The 18,388-nt window shown below is 47.1% G+C and overlaps 1 protein-coding gene across 1 annotated transcript in view; it reads left to right on the forward strand.

The window, feature by feature from the left end:
- Positions 1 to 17,513, forward strand: part of LOC124001586 (protocadherin Fat 1-like) — a 99,810-nt gene extending 82,297 nt beyond the window's left edge. The window contains 15 exon segments of the mRNA XM_046308499.1: positions 1,276 to 1,490; positions 3,839 to 3,976; positions 4,327 to 4,470; positions 4,988 to 5,185; positions 7,284 to 7,883; positions 8,380 to 8,602; positions 8,814 to 8,948; positions 9,178 to 9,335; positions 10,520 to 11,000; positions 11,279 to 11,364; positions 11,366 to 11,433; positions 12,019 to 12,129; positions 12,266 to 12,909; positions 13,452 to 13,586; positions 16,612 to 17,513. Of these exon segments, the coding sequence (XP_046164455.1) occupies positions 1,276 to 1,490; positions 3,839 to 3,976; positions 4,327 to 4,470; positions 4,988 to 5,185; positions 7,284 to 7,883; positions 8,380 to 8,602; positions 8,814 to 8,948; positions 9,178 to 9,335; positions 10,520 to 11,000; positions 11,279 to 11,364; positions 11,366 to 11,433; positions 12,019 to 12,129; positions 12,266 to 12,909; positions 13,452 to 13,586; positions 16,612 to 17,300 (4,025 nt within the window). The 3' untranslated portion in view covers positions 17,301 to 17,513.
- The last annotated feature ends 875 nt before the right edge of the window (positions 17,514 to 18,388 follow it).

Below are 18,388 nucleotides of genomic sequence, written 5' to 3' on the forward strand. Positions count from 1 at the left end.
CTCTCTCTCTCTCTCTCTCTCTCTCTCTCTCTCTCTCTCTCTGTATCTCTCTCTCTCTCTCTCTCTGTATCTCTCTCTCTGTATCTCTCTCTCTGTATCTCTCTCTCTGTATCTCTCTCTCTGTATCTCTCTCTCTGTATCGCTCTCTCTCTCTCTGTATCGCTCTCTCTCTCTCTGTATCGCTCTCTGTATCGCTCTCTCTCTCTGTATCGCTCTCTGTATCGCTCTCTCTCTCTGTATCTGTATCTCTCTGTATCTGTATCTCTCTCTGTATCTGTATATCTCTCTGTATCTGTATCTCTCTCTGTATCTCTGTATCTCTCTCTCTGTATCTCTGTATCTCTCTCTCTGTATCTCTCTCTCTGTATCTCTCTCTCTGTATCTCTCTCTCTCTCTCTGTATCTCTCTCTCTGTATCTCTCTCTCTGTATCTCTCTCTGTATCTCTCTCTCTCTCTCTGTATCTCTCTCTCTGTATCTCTCTCTCTCTCTCTGTATCTCTCTCTGTATCTCTCTCTCTCTCTCTGTATCTCTCTCTCTGTATCTCTCTCTCTCTCTGTATCTCTCTCTCTCTCTCTGTATCTCTCTCTGTATCTCTCTCTCTGTATCTCTCTCTCTGTATCTCTCTCTCTGTATCGCTCTCTCTGTATCTCTCTCTCTGTATCTCTCTCTCTCTCTCTGTATCGCTCTCTCTCTCTGTATCGCTCTCTGTATCGCTCTCTCTCTCTGTATCGCTCTCTGTATCGCTCTCTCTCTCTCTGTATCTCTCTCTGTATCTGTATCTCTCTCTGTATCTGTATCTCTCTCTGTATCTGTATCTCTCTCTGTATCTGTATCTCTCTCTGTATCTGTATATCTATCTGTATCTGTATCTCTCTCTGTATCTCTGTATCTCTCTCTGTATCTCTGTATCTCTGTATCTCCACCTCTCTTCTTCATTTATATGTCTCGCCAGGGGCACCATATTATGACTACTACCTTTGTGTGTATGTGTGGCATACACATATCTTGTTCTGGAGGCAGCCCTGCAGAGTGGTCACTAGCTGTTTTGAACCCTAACCCTAACCACACTGCTAACCCTAATGCCTGACATTAAATTAGCCAATTTTGACTTTGCAGCTGGCCTATCTAAGGGGCGATCACTCAGTAAACGTCAACCTGCGTTTCAAAGGGGACGTATCAGATGACATGTCTGTTGTGTACATTGGGACAGTGGAGGAACCTTCTTCTAATCCATCCGTCCTATCCTCCCTCTCCCTCTTTCGTCTCCCCTCCAGGTGACATCTTCGTCATCGAGCCGCTGGACTTCGAGGCGTCCCACGAGTACTACCTGACGGTGGAGGCCACGGACGGGGGCACGCCGCCGCTCAGCGACATGGCCACGGTCAACATCAACCTGACGGACGTCAACGACAACAGCCCCGCCTTCGGCCAGGCCACCTATGCTGCCGTGGTGGCCGAGGACGCCGAACCCGGCAAGACAGTGGTGGCGGTGAGTTGACCGATGAGTGACCGTTCTGATCATTTGGTCTGGTGTTTCTAGAAAACTAGAACAAAAAAGCATATAAAATCGCTAAAGGAATATATTAGAGTTTGTTTGCGTTGTGTTGGAACCTACATGTTTTTGTTTTGCGGGGATTCCCCTACCATTGTATAGGCAGTGCGCTTATGTCGCGTCTGTCATTTCTCTTCTGTTTCCCTCCCGCTCATAAAATACCTTTTCAATCACCGCACGCACACCTCATCCCATTATTTCACCCCTTTCTTAACTAGTCTTTCAGTCAGTACCCTCTCTCTGTCACGTATCAGTTGCTGTGTTAGATCACCTTCTGGTGGTGCAGAGTTAAACGAGGACCTCCCTCCGCTCTTCATACTGTAACACACACACACACACATACTAATGAATTAAAGACAGGTGACTCACGTCCCTTTCTGACCCTCTCCCCTTCCCCCTTTTCTATTTGTTTTATTTTTACCTTTATCTAACTAGGCAAGTCAGTTAAGAACAAATTCTTATTGTCAATGACGGCATAGGAACAGTGGATTAACTGCCTGTTCAGGGGCAGAATGACAGATTTGTACCTTGTCAGCTCAGGGATTTGAACTTGCAACCTTTCGGTTTATACAAGTCCAACGCTCAAACCACTAGGCTACCCTGCCGCCCCGATATACATTTTCTAACACCTCTTCCCTTGGCCCCTCACCCCTCCTCTCCCTCTTTCTTCCCCTGTGTCCATGTGTTAACTGTGTCTAATCAACCCGAATATAAATGATTCGTCGTTAACTTCTTACAGCTGAAATCCTGTTAACGGGATTGATTTGACAAGAGCCAGTGAAAGTGTAGGGCGCCAAATTCAAACAACAGAAATCTCATAATTTAAATTCCTCAAACATACAAGTATTATACTCCATTTTAAAGATAAACTTGTTGTTAATCCCACCACAGTGTCCGATTTCAAAAAGGCTTTACGACGAAAGAATACCATGCGATTATGTTAGGTCAGAGCCAAGCCACAGAAAATCACAGCCATTTTTCCATCATCCAAAGAGAGGAGTCACAAAAAGCAGAAATAGAGATAAAATGAATCAATAACCTTTGATGATCTTCATCAGATGACACTCATAGGACTTCATGTTACACAATGCATGTATGTTTTGTTCGATAAAGTTCATATTTATTCCCAAAAATCTCAGTTTACATTGGCGCGTTATGATTTTGCAGAGAGCCACATCAATTTACAGAAATACTCATCATAAATGTTGATGAAAATACAAGTGTTATGCATGGAATTAAAGATGTACTTCTCCTTAATGCAACCGATGTGTCAGATTTCAAAAAAGCTTTACAGCGAAAGCACACCATGGAATAATCTGAGCACATGGCTCAGAGACCAAAACAAGCCATACAGATACCCGCCATGTTGTGGAGTCAACAGAAGTCAGAAATAGCATTATAAATATCCACTTACCTTCCCAGGAATCTCAGTTTCACAATAAATGTTTGTTTTGTTCGATAAAGTCCATCAAGTATGTCCAAAAACCTCCTTTTTATTTGCACGTTTAGTTCACAAATCCAAATTCACAAGGCGCAGGCACTTAGTTCAGATGACAGTTCCTTTACAGTTCGTAGAAACATGTAGAATCAATTTAGGATGTTTTTATCATAAATCTTCAGTAATATTCCAACCGGACAATTCCTTTGTCTTTAGAAATGACTTAGCTCATGGCATTCTGCCAGACACCTGGTTCAAACAGCTCTTATTCGCTCCCCCTTCATAGTAGAAGCCTGAAACAAGGTTCTATAGACTGTTGACATCTAGTGGAAGCCTTAGGAAGTGCAATCAGACCAAATTGTACACTGTATATTGGATAGGCAAATACATGAAAATCTACAAACCTCTGATTTCCCACTTCCTGGTTGGATTTCTTTTCAGGTTTTTGCCTGCCATATGTGTTATGTTATACTCACAGACATCATTCAAACAGTTTTAGAAACTTCAGAGTGTTTTCTATCCAAATCGACTAATAGTATGCATATATTAGCAACTGGGCCTGAGTAGCAGGCAGTTTACTCTGGGCACCTTATTCATCCAAGCTACTCAATACTGCCCCCCAGCCATAAGAAGTTAAACAGGATTGTTATGTTTGCCCGTTTCACACACGTGTGAATCCTGTCCGTCCCCTGATTTCCCCTAGGATCCAATACTGGCCAGGTGTGTGTGAATATATCTGTCCCACGGTCTCGTGTCAGAGCAGGTGTGTGTGTAAGTCTACATCTGTGTGTGTCGTCCTCGGCGGCTGGTCGTGACTCTTCCTCTCTCCTGTTGTCTTGGGTCATAGGTGATGGCGGAGGATGCAGACGGGCCAGCCTATAACCACGTGCGTTACTCCATCGTGGCGGGGAACCAGGGCAGTCCCTTCACCATTGACCCAATCAGAGGAGAGGTCAAAGTGGCACGCCAGCTAGACAGAGAGACGGTATGGTGAAACATTCAAACGTTATAATGGATGGGCATTGATGTAAATTCCTTCAAATGCATATCTGTGGAATGTCTTTGAAGTGTGTGTGTGTGTGTGTGTGTCAATATATGCATTTGTGTGTGTGTGGGGATATCTAATTCTGTCTTCGGTGACACCTTAATTGCACTGTAGACTGCAATCAAACTGAAACGCTGAGCCAGTTTACCAGTCAGCTTTGCATAATCGCTTACAAAAGCAGTAGAGAGTGAGAGGTATTAATTCTCTGTCTTCCTCTCTCCCTTCTCTCTTTCTATCTCCATTTCTTTCTCGCCACCCCACCCACCCCTCTTCCCTCCCTTCCCCATCAGACATCGGGGTACACGCTGACGGTGCTGGCGTCGGACAACGGCGTTCCGGCCCGCTCCAGCAGCGCCACGGTCAACATCGACGTGTCTGACGTCAACGACAACCCGCCCCTCTTCTCCCCTGCCAACTACAGCCTCATCATCCAGGTGAGGAGGAAGGGAGGAATGGATGGAAGGAGAGAGTGGGAGGGGAGGAGGGTGGGGAAGGTGGGAAAGAGAGGCCAATGGGGAGAGAAGAGATGAGGAGAGGATAGAGAAGAAGGGAGGGATGAGGGGTTGGAAGTGAAGAAAGAAGTGGTGAGATGACTGAAGGTGTAAGGTTTCGAAAGATGATACAAAAAAATGCATCTTTCCTCCCTTTTTACTATCAGGAAGGGAGGGAGAGATTGGGCAAATAGGGATGCACCGTCAGGTATCTCTGTCTTTACTTTTGAGGAGCCGACAGTGAGAACCAGAAATCTGATATAGGGATTTGGTGTCTGTGCACAAACGCACACATATATACGCACACTGAAAAAAATGGCTTAGCCTTCCAGGAAGAGAAAGATTGATTCACAAGATTGATTCCCACATCAAATCCCCTCTTCCTGCTCTCTCACACAGCAGTCGTTACTGCCCACAGTATCCCCGAATACTAAGTCTAAACCACTTCCTTTTCTCGCAGGAGAATCGTCCAATGGGGACCAGCGTTGTCCAGCTCATGGTGACCGATCGGGACGCCACGCACAATGGGCCGCCGTTCGCCTTCGCCGTCGTCGATGGCAATGAGGGGGGGGTGTTCGAGGTGAACCAACAGGGGGTGCTGCTGGTGGTGGAAGAGCTGAAGAGGAAGACCAAGGAGAACTACCTGCTGCATGTCCAGGTACTATAGGAGCATATATGCAGTGTTGGTTGGTCACTCTCTCCTTCTATTACTGTATTTCCTTGACTTTATTTATCTTTCTATCTTTCTCTTTATGTGTGTCTCTCTCTCTCTGTATCTATCTCTCTGTATCTCTCACTCTCTCTGGATCTCCTTCTCTCTGAAATTCTCCCTGTATCTCTCTGTGTCTCTCTCTCTCTGTATCTCTCTCTCTGTATCTCTCTCTCTGTATCTCTCTCTCTCTCTCTCTCTCTCTCTCTCTCTCTCTCTCTCTCTCTCTCTCTCTCTCTCTCTCTCTCTGTCTCTCTGTCTCTCTCTCTCTCTCTCTCTCTCTGTCTCTCTGTCTCTGTCTCTCTCTCTCTCTGTGTCTCTGTCTCTCTCTCTCTCTCTCTGTGTCTCTCTCTCTCTCTCTCTCTCTCTCTCTCTCTCTCTGTGTCTCTCTCTCTCTCTCTCTCTGTGTCTCTCTCTCTCTCTCTGTGTCTCTCTCTCTCTGTGTCTCTCTCTCTCTGTCTATCTCTCTCTGTGTGACTCTCTCTTTCTCTCTCTCTCTCTGTCTGTCTCTCTCTCTGTCTGTCTCTTTCTCTCTTTCTCGCTTTCTCTAACTCTCTCTGTATCTCTTTCTCTAACTCTCTCTGTATCTCTCTTTCTCTAACTCTGTATCTCTCTTTCTCTTTCTGTATTTCTCTCTCTGTCTTTCTGTATCTCTCTCTGTATCTCTCTTTCTCTTTGTAACTCTTTCTCTTTCTGTATTTCTCTTTCTCTTTCTGTATCTCTCTCTTTCTCTTTCTGTATCTCTCTCCACCCCCTCTACTCCCCCATCATACTTATACCTATGCTTACCTCTCTTCTATTCTCTCCCTTCTCTCTCTTTCTGTGGAAAATAGCCTGATCTGCCGCTGCCCACTGTGATAAACCTCTCTTAGAAACATCAAAATGATAACAAGATCTATAGCGTCAAATCTAAATAATCACCATGTATAAATAAATTAAAAATCCTGCTGCCCTCTCTCACACCGAGTGAATCAGAGTGCAAGGCGGAACATCTCACATGAGAGGCATAGTGGTGAGCGCCGTAGCCAGCTCGCGTGTTGCCAGTCGGTGAACTACTGTCCTCGCTCTCTCTCTCCCTCCTCGGAGAAAAGGAGTAGGCGGATGAGAAAGAAGTGCGATTTCTCGACTCAGACTAACGTTCTGAATGTTGCAGATAGAAATATACTGAGCAGAGCCGAGATGGTTTCCCTCTTCTCTCTGACCGACAATTCCATCTGTTCTACACTGTGTATTTCTCTCTTAACGTTTGGTAATCCTCCCCGAACTCTCCAGAGGTTGCTGTAGCGTCTCTGGCTGTGTAAATGCCTTCCTTTTTTTGTCTGAGCACATAGGCCCTTAGTCTTTCTGCAGGTGGTCCATGTTGACTTGTGTATTGATGAGTGTGGAAGGTTCAGCATCAGGAGAATGGAAGAGCATAAGCTCCCTCTACAGTGGGGAAGTGGAGCTGCATACAGCAAAATGAATGGCAGAGATGGAGTACTTCCAACACGTGTCTAGTTTGTTTTTTCTGCTGTACCCCGTATGTCATTTGGTTAGCCTTCTGAGCGCTCTTGGACGATAAGTGATTTGGCGATACTAGAGTATAATAAACAAGCAAACTAACACGCTACTGACGCAGTGATAGTCCATCATAGGTCGAGCACAGTTATGTTATTACCCGTGTAGGGGTGATATGGGGGATCGCTGAGTGATAGTCTGCTTTAACATGGTTGCCGACATGGTGGCAGTTATTTGGGCTTATACGTTGTCAGAAATAGTACTTTTTGTTGACTTGTTGAATGAAAGCAGTAAAATTAAGTGAATCGTGTCAAAGTTTTGGAGACATTTTATAACTAGGCCTAAGTCCTAGTATGAGTTTTTGATAATTAATATGCAAGCTTTAGTTGGGTCTCTCTCTCTCCCTCTCTCTCTCTCTCTCTCTCTCTCTCTCTCTCTCTCTCTCTCTCTCTCTCTCTCTCTCTCTCTCTCTCTCTCTCTCTCTCTCTCTCTCTCTCAACAGACACAACGTGTGACTTATCCCTCTCTCCTCTCCCTTTTCTCCCTCTAGGTGGCTGACAACGGCAAGCCCCAGCTCCTCTCCACGGCCTACATCAGCATCCGGGTCATCGACGAGAGTGTCTACCCGCCCGCCGTCTTCCCGCTGGACATCTACATTTCTGTCGCCGGCGAGGAGTACCCCGGCGGCGTGCTCGGCAAAATCCACGCCACCGACCAGGACATTTACGACACGCTAACTTACAGTCTCTCACCTCCATCATCCCAGGATAACGCCGAAGACGCTCTGTTCACCATCTCCGCCGCGGACGGGAAAGTCATCGCCCAGCGCCCACTCGACGTGGGCCACTACCCGCTCAACATCACAGTCACAGACGGGCGCTTTTCGGCGACAGCCGACGTGAACGTGCACGTGCGCCAAGTGACTCGGCAGGCGCTGGACAACTCCATCGCCGTGCGCTTTGCCGGCATCGCGCCCGAGGAGTTCATCGGGGACTACTGGCGCACGTTCCAGCGGGCATTGAGGAATGTAGCGGGGGTGAGACGCAGCGAGGCCCAGCTGGTTAGTCTGCAGCCCTCCGAGCAGGGGACAGGAGACCTGGATGTTCTACTGGTTCTGGAGAAGTCCGGGAGTCCCTACCAACCACAGGAGGTAAGAACCATGACCACGGCTCAGAGTAGGAGTGCTGATCTCAGATCAGGTCCTCCCCCTGTCCATATCATCCTATCAATTGTGATCTGAAAAGGCAAGACTGATTCTGGATCAGCACTTGCTTTGTTTACTAGCCAATGAGGTTATGATACCGATAATAATACCAATAGCATATGTAATAATTTAACGCAATATAATGCTTGTAATAATGATGATAGGGATATTAACTTTAGCATAACATATAATATGGCACACTATGTATGAATAGCTTTTAAAATGCTGGTCTGTCTTCCACTAACATAAAAGTACGAATAGAAGACGGGCAACCATAGAAATTGACCAAATGTATTTACAGTTGTGAAATAGAATCAAAACTCTAGGATTCATCATGAAGAATAGTCAAGTGCCGAATTCGCTGCAATATGTCACATGTCCGTTTAAGGACTTCCAGATTGATCTTTCAGTCTTTTTAACGTCTTCACCGTTGCTCCTCCAGGTGGTCTTCCGCAAGCTCAACTCGTCTGCGGCGGTCATCGAGGAAATGACGGGCGTGCGCCTCGTGCGCGTGGTCAAGAAGCTGTGCGCCGGCCTGGACTGCCCGCTGCGCTTCTGCGACGAGGTCATCAGCCTGGACAGGACCGCCATGTCCACCTATAGCACGGCCCGTCTCAGCTTCGTCACGCCACGGCACCAGCGCACGGCTACCTGTCAATGTGAAGGTACTGACAGGCACACACCGAGACGTACATGGGCCTACACACACACACACACATAGGCATAGATGTGCATAAATAGTCACACACACACACCTTTACCCCTCCCACCCCATCACACACACATAGACCTAAACCACCACACACACACACCCCTCACCCCCTGACCCCATTCTGGCTTCATCATGCTCTTAACCCGTGTACGTTGTTGTTCAAGGTGGCAAATGTCCCACGGTGAACAAGCTGTGTGATGCCAACCCCTGCCCAGAGGGCATGGAGTGTGTGGCAGACCGGAAGGAGGCCAAGTATAGCTGTGTGTGTACAGATGGTGCCAAGCAGGGCAAGTGCTCCGGTAAGAGCAGACACACCTCTCATCCTATCTGACTCTCTCTCTTCTCCCCCTCTCTGCATATCTCTCTCTCTCTACTACCCCTCTCTCCCTCTCTCTCACTGATATGAAGCTGTCAAATGAGTATATATGAACCTACTGTTTGTTTTGTCTCTGTATTCACTGTCTAGTTATCGGTCTCTCCCTCTTCTTATCTCTCCCCCCCATACTTATCTTTGTCCCCCCTCCCCAGATGGCCAGTCCCTGACGTTCAGCGGGACGGGCTATGTCAAGTACCGTCTGATGGAGAATGAGAACAAGGAGGAGATGAAGCTGTCCCTCAGGCTGAGGACCTTCTCCAGCCACGCCACCGTCATGTACGCCAAGGGCACCGACTACAGCATCCTGGAGGTGGGTCAAAGGTCAAACACTGTGTGCGCGTGTCCATGTGAGAAGACGCCGGATTCTAGCTACTAGCCACAGACTATAAGAACATAAATCTCCTTCCCACACCATTTCAAGTCCACCGTAGTATTTTTCCCAACTTGGGCATGAAATCACAGTAAACAAACCACTTTCTTGTCTGTGCTGTGGGTACTGTCCTATTTATTCTGAGTCTGCTGCTCCAGCTCCCAGTCCCATGCCCAATCCCCGTATTAGCCCATGTTATCCTGTGAAGGCAACGGCCTGATAATCGCTAGCTGCCAGGACCTCCCCTTGGGGGGGCCACCATGCTGTGTGCTGGTTGTCTTTTATGATCCTCGGGTGAAAGGGCTCTGGGAATGCGGTGGTGGGACTGCATGTCGAACAACACACACAGCCGTGCTATTTTCAGGGAATGCTGAGAGGGAAGCTGAAAGCACTTTCTCACACATTCCTCACCGGTGTACGGTCTAGGTGCCAGAGGATCAGCTAGCTATTCACTACGTAGTTCACTACTTTTGAGCAGGGCCCATAGGGCTCTGGTCAAAAGTAGTGCACTATAGAAGAAATAGGGTGCCATTTGGGACACTAGTGCTCCAAGGGGTTTAGCTTACTGGTTTGAAAATTACATGGTATCACAAGACAATGTGATACGGTAAGATACATTATATACACAAAGGTATGTGGACAGCCCTTCAAATTAGTTGATTCGACTAATTTCAATCACACACATTGCTAGTGTATAAGGTGTATAAAATCGAGCACACCGCCATACAATCTCCATAGACAAACATTGACAGTAGAATGGCCTTACTGAAGAGCTCAGTGACTATCAGCGTGGCACCGTCATAGGCTGCCACCATCCCAACAGGTCAGTTCGTCAAATGTCTGCCCTGCTAGAACATTTATTTGTACTGCTCTGGTTACATTTGTTACATTTGTAACCAGTTAAGAACAGCCCTTAGCAGTGGTATATTGGCCATATACCACACCCCCGCCCGTTCCTTATTGGTTAATTATGGTAGCCCCGCCTTGGCAAGGTGACCGTTTTGCCATATTGCTGCTACTTATCCAGGCTGGTTAGAGCTGCAGAAGTTCCTATGGTGGGTAGGGACTAGCGGTTCTATCTGGACGGGGCCTAACTCCTCTCTCTCCTTTTCTCCTTCCGTCAGATTGTGAATGGCCGCCTGCAGTACAAGTTTGACTGTGGCAGTGGCCCTGGAATCGTCTCTGTACACAGCACCCAGGTAAACGACGGCGACTGGCACGCGGTCACCCTCGAGGTGGATGGCAACTACGCCAAGCTGGTCCTGGACCGCGTGCACGCCGCCTCGGGCACAGCGCCGGGTACTCTGCGCACACTCAACCTGGACAACAGCGTCTACTTCGGCGGGCATGTGCGCCAGCACCCCTCTTCCACAGCTGGACGCCACGGTCGCAGTTTGCCCCTCACCAATGGGCTCCGAGGCTGCGTGGAAGCCATCGTGCTTAACGGCCAAGAGCTGCCGCTCAACACCAAGGCGCGTGGCGCCCACGCCGTGCTGGAGGACGCGGTGGACGTGGCGCCCGGGTGCGTGCTGGCGCCCGCCACCGAGGGCTGCTCCAGCAACCCCTGTAACAACGGGGGCAGCTGCTCCTCACTGGCCAACGGAGGTACGAAGCTCCCGTTGTGGTTTTTGTCGCCCGGTGTCGTGTCTACTCGAGTTGCGTAGTTATGCTCCTCAACCTAGTCTGCTTATAATGCCCAACGTTTTGATTATCTGAAGATGATTACTGTGTCATCCGAATGTGCGTTTCTGAGCCCAAAGTTAAAGTATACAGCTGTAATCCTCATTCCTCAACCCAAACCTGTTTCCCCCACGGCCCTGTGAACACCAAATTACAATGGCATGTCCAACCTTTCTCTTATGCTTTCTCTGCTGTTTCACCAGGTTACTTCTGTAAGTGCAAGGCTTCGTTCATGGGTACTCATTGTGAGATTGGCATCAGCCCATGTGCCTCCAACCCCTGCCTGTACGGGGGGAACCTGCGTGCCACGCGGCGACGACCTCCACTGCCAGTGCAGAGGGCAGTACTCGGGACAACGGTATGAATCTGTCTCTTTCGCATAGATATGATGCTTTTATGAACATAGTGTACTGCTTAAGGGTGAAAATGAATTGTAGATTTGGGAGCTCAGACGAACCATTTTTCCTGGCTTTTGCTGACAGATATAAGGATGTATTACTTGTTATAAGCGTGGTATTAAAGATTATGCCCTCTTACCAATTTCAATGTTTGGATGACATTTTCAAAAAAAAAATTATGTTTTGGCATGTGTTGTATAAATATTTTGACAGAGGAAACAATCTCATCTTATCTGCATTTTTGTTGTTGCTCCTATCCAGGGCCTCAGTATTCTCCATAACATCTGTTAGCACTCCTCCATTCGCTTAATCTGAAATGAAAATCGAGCCTGAGCCTCGTGTTGATAACAAAAAACGGAAGCGTTGCACTGTAGGAAATGGCATTGAGCGTTTCCGCAGAGCTGGAATCGCATGCACGCGTCTCGATAATTCTCTGAGATACTCGGATGCCGCATTGGATCAGTGACTGTCAGGAAGTAATACGGTTATTTCGCATTACTCTTTGGTCTAGGCTGCTGTACTGAATACGTATCTTTTCGCTACAGGTGCCAGGTGGGGCCGTACTGCACAGACAACCCCTGTAAAAACAGTGGGAAGTGCATTGACAGCCTGGATGGTCCTGTGTGTGAGTGCGAACAGGGATTCCAGGGTGACAGGTATGTGTGCAAAAAGGGCGGCCGTCTTACTTCTCAAAGCCACCGTTTTTCCCGTAGTCCATTTGCCAAACGACTCTCTTTTACTGTCAACGTGTTGCTGTCTCTTGATCCTCCGTGTCCTTTCGTCGCGGTGCAGGTGCCTCGGTGATGTGGACGAGTGCCTGAAGAACCCGTGCTCCAACGGCGGCCAATGCCAGAACACCTACGGCTCGTACACCTGCAACTGCTCCCTGGGCTACATCGGGTGGCTATGCGAACTCCGCTCCGAGGTCCGCAACGAGTTCATCTCCACCTCCTGGAACATCGGCCTTGAGGAAGTCATTGGTATTGTGGTCTTTGTGGCCGCCATTTTCCTCCTGGTCGTCCTCTTCGTGGTCATCCGCAAGAGGGCGTGCCGAAGAAAGTCCAAGTCTGACGACAACAAGCGCAGCCAGGGAGGCCTAGGAGCGCCGCACCCCTTCCTCCAGGGGCCCTACTTTGACGCAAAGCTCTGTAAGAACATTTACTCTGACATTCCGCCGCAGGTGCCTGTTCGGCCCAGCTCGTACACACCCAGCATCCCCAGCGATTCGCGCAACAACCTGGACCGCAACTCGTTTGAGGGCTCGGCCATCCCCGAGCACCCCGAGTTCAGCACGTTCAACCCGGACACGATGCACGGACACCGCAAGACGGTTGCCGTGTGCAGCGTGGCGCCCAACCTGCCTCCGCCGCCGCCCTCCAACTCGGTCTCCGACAGCGACTCCATCCAGAAGCCCAGCTGGGACTACGAGTACGACGGTAAAGCTCCTTTACTCCATATCTTTATTGTTGATTCACATTTGTAGATTCCCTATTATAGATTTTTTTAGGCTCATTGGTGGGAATTACCTTCACATCATTCACGGTGTGTCCAATGGGGTTGGGACGATTTATATGATTAAATCGACTATCGTGATATTTGATATTGACGATAAGCCGGGAAATGCAAGAGTTATACTCTTTTTGAACTTTACAAATCAAAACTGTGCAGTTTTATCAGTTCGACTGAATGAATATGTCGAAATGTATTAACATATTATTTTTTCACCATACTAAGATTGTCATTAAATAATTTGACAATATTATAAATATGGACATCAATTGTACAGTCTGGAATGATCTATCTAGTCATTAAAGGGGCAAATATCTCTCAACCCTCGTGTCCAATACTAAAGCCAAAGTACAAAAACCCCTTGAACTTGATCACAGTAGAAATGTAGCAAATTCCTGCGTGTCGTCTCTTTCCGGACATACTACTTCACCCACCTACATCTCTGTGTGTCTGTGCTTCTGTACTCCAGCTAAGGTAGTAGACTTGGATCACTGTTTGACCAAGAAGCCAGTGGAGGACAGTGCCTGTCACTACAACACCAGGGGCAGTATGTCTGAGGTCCAGTCCCTCAGCTCCTTCCAGTCCGAGTCCTGTGACGATAACGGTATGCATCTGGACAGAAATGGTCAACCTCTTTTCTTTGATAAATGTCCTAATGTATTGACTAGATTGATTTATACCCAAAGTGAACCAAGTTTGGTCGTCTACAGACCCATATTTGTTCTTAATGTAGATCTAAATATGTTCTTTTACTTTGGTTGTATAATTCTGAATTCCCGAAGCAGTACATCAGACTCTTGCATGTTTGCAGTGGAAAGCACACGTGGGGATGCTTGTGGAAAACTCTTCTGGTTCTTGTTTGACTGCTGTTCTTTGTAGAGTGGCCCCTTGGCCGTAGTTGACTTGTGAACATGCTACATGCTAATCATCGCTCTTTGCATGCCGTGATTGGCTGCGGCGGTGGCTCTGTGGGGTCATGTGTTCTTCTCTCTCCCTTTTTGCTGCGGGGCTTCAGTTCCCATTTGGATCAAATCGGTCCACAGACCCAGAACACGGTTTTAACTAGGGGTCAGCTTGTAAGTCCTCAATCACCTCGGTACAGAAGGAAGCGATCAAAGAGAAAAAAAAACATTTAGCAAGATTCTCCAGGGGAAAAAAAGGCCTTTCTGTTGTCGGTCTCTTTCTTTTTTTTCTCTCTCGCCCTCTACTCAGCCCGAGCCGCCAAACAGGCGTGCTTGTACAGACTTCCCCACTGCAGTGGCAGGAGGGGAAATTAGCATTAGCCAAGGAAGTTTGCAAATTAGCATCATAACATGATTTTAAGTTATTGTCTCTTATTTTACTTGTATGTCCCTTTTTTTTGTCTCTCTTTTCGCATGTGTTTCTTTTAAAACAAAATCTAGCCACGGATGGATGTTTGAAGAAGACAGCGAGGAGAATTAAGCAAGGGTATAAAGTACATATGATGGTTCTTCTCCCATATCTGCCCTCATTTCACATTGGGTTGTGGGGAATGTGTTGGCCATCAATCACCACAACCTTCATCTGTACTTATCCTTATAACCTGACATTGAAAACCTGCTGGATTTCTGATACATCGATCTAATGTATTTATCATAGATATCTTTACAGTATATCTATATAGAAAATATTTCAACTTCTTTGTTAAGTATTATTTAGTTGTTTTTTTAGACTGTATTTGGACAAAAATATAGTCTTAGCTATTTTAGGGCTGGAAAGGCGTTTTTATCCTTGAGAATTTCTCTGATCCTTCCTTCCATACTATCAATGGCACCCCTAGCATCTCTGTATGTTGTTGCTGTGTGTCCTCTTGTACAAAGACCAAACTCCCCTCTCCACCGTGTCCCGTTCCACCTCTGTGTTGTAACCAACCATCGAAACCCAAACATCCAATGTAGACATCCTTCAACATCATGCAGTCAGTCTTACCCTCCCGTCTTCGTCCCACCTCCCCCCCCACCAACCAAAAACTACATACGTTTCAGAGCAACACAGGGGGGGGATGTTTTTGTAGGGAAACGTTTCTCGAACGTCAGTTTGACGTTTCCCGACGCAAAACGTGCTCTTCCATTTTTGTTTGGTTTCTTTTTCCAAATCATTTGTACTAATGTAAAAATATTCCTCATCTGCTCCTTTCCCTTACCTTTCACAAGCCTCCATAGTGACGGTTATCCACCTTGTCAACTCTGTTATTGACTCGGTGGAAGGAGAAGGTACTTTTTTACTACTATCACCTCAATACTTGTTAGTCGGTGCTTCTGTGTGGTTTCTGTGTGGTTGCGTTCCGTAGTTTCCAAACCTGGGTTCAACTACTATTTGAAATCTTTCAAGTACTTTGAGTGTTTGATTCCACCTGCCTGGATTAGTAGCAGGTGGGCAGAGTTTGCATTTTAAAAACACATTTCTATTGGTTCCATTGCAACAGGCAAGCACAGTTTTAAATGATTTTGAATACTATTTTAACCCAGGTCTGGTAGTTTCATGCTCCGTCCTCAGTGTCAGGATGATGAGTTAGGCCTCGGAGATGCCATTTCCTTATCCAATGACATGCCCCATCTCATTGACATCCAAATTATTGTCATTTGAATCGCGCTGCCTAATTTGAGTCTCAAAATTGAAATGTCTCACACGATTGGCCAATTAACAGAGCAGCGAAAATGTCATTTGGAAGAGGCTAGGTTCATTTCCCTCGCCCCTCAATTGACCGTTTAAGAAAATGGCACTTGTTTGTATTGCAAGCGTGTATCTTTACTCAAGAGCAGTAGGTGGTTTTTTTTCATGTTTCATTCTTTGTTCATTCTTTGTTCTGAGCTTCTCTCCCCCGGGTTCTTAACTTGACTTGTTTTCCCTCTCTCCCGCCTCGCCTCGTCTAAAGAGTCTTTTTTGGCTCATGATCTCAAGAACCCAAGAGGTGACTGTTTTGTCATTTTTTTGCCTGAAGCCCAGTGGTGTCCCTCCCCATTACTGTCAACCAACAAAACAATCCTTTGCATGACGTAGATGCTGTGAGGAAATAAGACTGGAAATGTGTAAGCATTATTTGGTCGAAACAATATCACATCGATAGTTATCAACTAAACATGGAAACTCATTTTGTCACAGTACTTCAATTCAAATCCCTCACATAGACCCTAAAATGTGTTTTGTGTCCCCGCTTTCCCCCAGTAACTATAACAGTCCCACGTTGAATGAAGTTAGATTCCTTTGATGTCTAACACACAAAAAAAATTGAGCCAATTTTAAAGCAAATGTTTGAAACGTTGCTTTGAAAATCACTAATCGTATTCACCCCCATTTAGAAATGATCTCAGCATAAACCACTCCAGAAAAGCAGTAAAAGTGTCTGTTTCAAGTGTATTACATCTTAATCAGTATTTGTTTATACTATGTATGTGTACGTGTATTTGCAAAGAATGTGTGTGCATTTTAAACTGTTTTGGAATTTTTGTGTTTATTTTTTAACACATCCAACTGAATGTGTTGGTGTGTCATGAAAATTGCATGGTGTGGGTTTTTAACACTAACATGCTGCTGGTGTGTGTGTATGTGCTTTGAGGTGTAAGGTGGTGGGACCTGTGGTGTCTAATTCTTTGCATCCTGTCCAACAGGCTATCACTGGGACACCTCTGATTGGATGCCAAGTGTTCAACTTCCTGGAATCCAGGAGTTCCCGCAGTATGAGGTCGTGGAGTCCCCGGCCCCCCTGTACAGTGACCCAAACGCCATCGAAACTGACTACTACCCCGGCGGCTACGACATCGAGAGCGACTTCCCGCTGCCGCTAGAGGACTTCCCTGCCCACGAGGACCTGCCCCTGCCGCCGCTACCCGAGTATGGCGACCGCTACGCCACCCTAGAACCACCCCGGAGGGACCTGGCGCCTCCTGGCAGCCCAGGTTCGAGTTCGGCCTCGGGGGTGCGCCACCGCCCACCACTGCCCCAGCTCTATAGCCTTAACCAGTACCTACCGCACCACCACTACCCCAGCGACGCTGAGGGCAGCCTGGGCCGGGGCAGCTCCACGGCCGCCACCAACTCCACCCCGACGTCCACCATGGGCGGCGCCAGCAGCTACCGGGGCGGCTACCCCATGGGGTACGGACGGGGGGACTTTGAGGCGCCGGCGCTGGACAACATGTCCATGTCCCTGTACACATCCACGGCCTCCTGCTCGGACATGTCGGCGTGCTGCGAGGAGTCAGAGGTCATGATGAGCGACTATGAGAGCGGTGACGAGGGACACTTTGAGCAGCTGGCCATCCCCGCACTGGACTCCCAACAGCACACTGAAGTCTGACACTGGATCCAAACAAAAGTGCCTGAACCCCCACCCCCCACCCCTCCATCTCTACCTTATGTTAACCCCCTCTACCCGTGTATGTACACACTACAACTACACACAACACAAAGAGACACTACACTGACACTGACACACTTATATATACAGTGCCTTGCAAAAGTATTTACCTCCCCCCTTGCCGTTTTTTCCTATTTTGTTGTATTACAACCTGAAATTTAAATAGATTTGATTTGTATTTCATGTGATGGACATACACAAAATTGGTGAAGTGAAATGAAAACAATTACTTGTTTCAAAACAATTCAAAAAAATGACAACCGGAAAAGTGGTGCATGCATATGTATTCACCCCCCTAAATAAGATCTGGTGCAACCAATTACCTTCAGAAGTCACATAATTAATTAAATAAAGTCCACCTGTGTGAAAGGTGTCACATGATCTGTCACATGATCTCAGTGTATATACACACCTGTTCTGAAAGGCCCCAGAGTCTACAACACCACTAAGCAATGGGAACCACCAAGCAAGCGGCTCCATGAAGACCAAGGAGCTCTCCAAACAGGTCAGGGAGTGGAGAAGTACAGATCAGGGTTGGGTTAAAAAAAAATATCCAAAACCTTGAACATCCTATAGAGCACCATTTAAAACCATTATTAAAAAATGGAAAGAATATGGCACCACAACAAACCTGCCAAGAGAGGGCCGCCCACCAAAACTCACGGAGCAGGCAAGGGGGGGCATTCATCAGAGAGGCAACAAAGAGAACAAAGATAACCCTGAAGGAGCTGCAATCAGATGATACAAACCACCAACATCTATTTTAATTCCAGGTTGTAAGGCAACAAAATAGGAAAAATGCAAAGGGGGTTGAATACTTTCGTAAGACACTGTACACAGAGAGAGAGAGCAATGAATTTGTTCACCTAAACGGGAGTAATCGGGACTGGTCTTACTCTGAAGGCTGCTTGGCTGGGTGGCAGTGTCTTCAAGGAGATACCATTTAGCACTGGACCCCGTAGCCTCCTCTATATCTACTCAGTCCAAATCCTGCAGTACTGGAAAAATACCTGTGTTTGAGTTGGCTG

Source organism: Oncorhynchus gorbuscha, linkage group LG17, assembly GCF_021184085.1.
Source record: "Oncorhynchus gorbuscha isolate QuinsamMale2020 ecotype Even-year linkage group LG17, OgorEven_v1.0, whole genome shotgun sequence".
In the NCBI taxonomy this organism is placed as follows: Eukaryota; Metazoa; Chordata; class Actinopteri; order Salmoniformes; family Salmonidae; genus Oncorhynchus; species Oncorhynchus gorbuscha.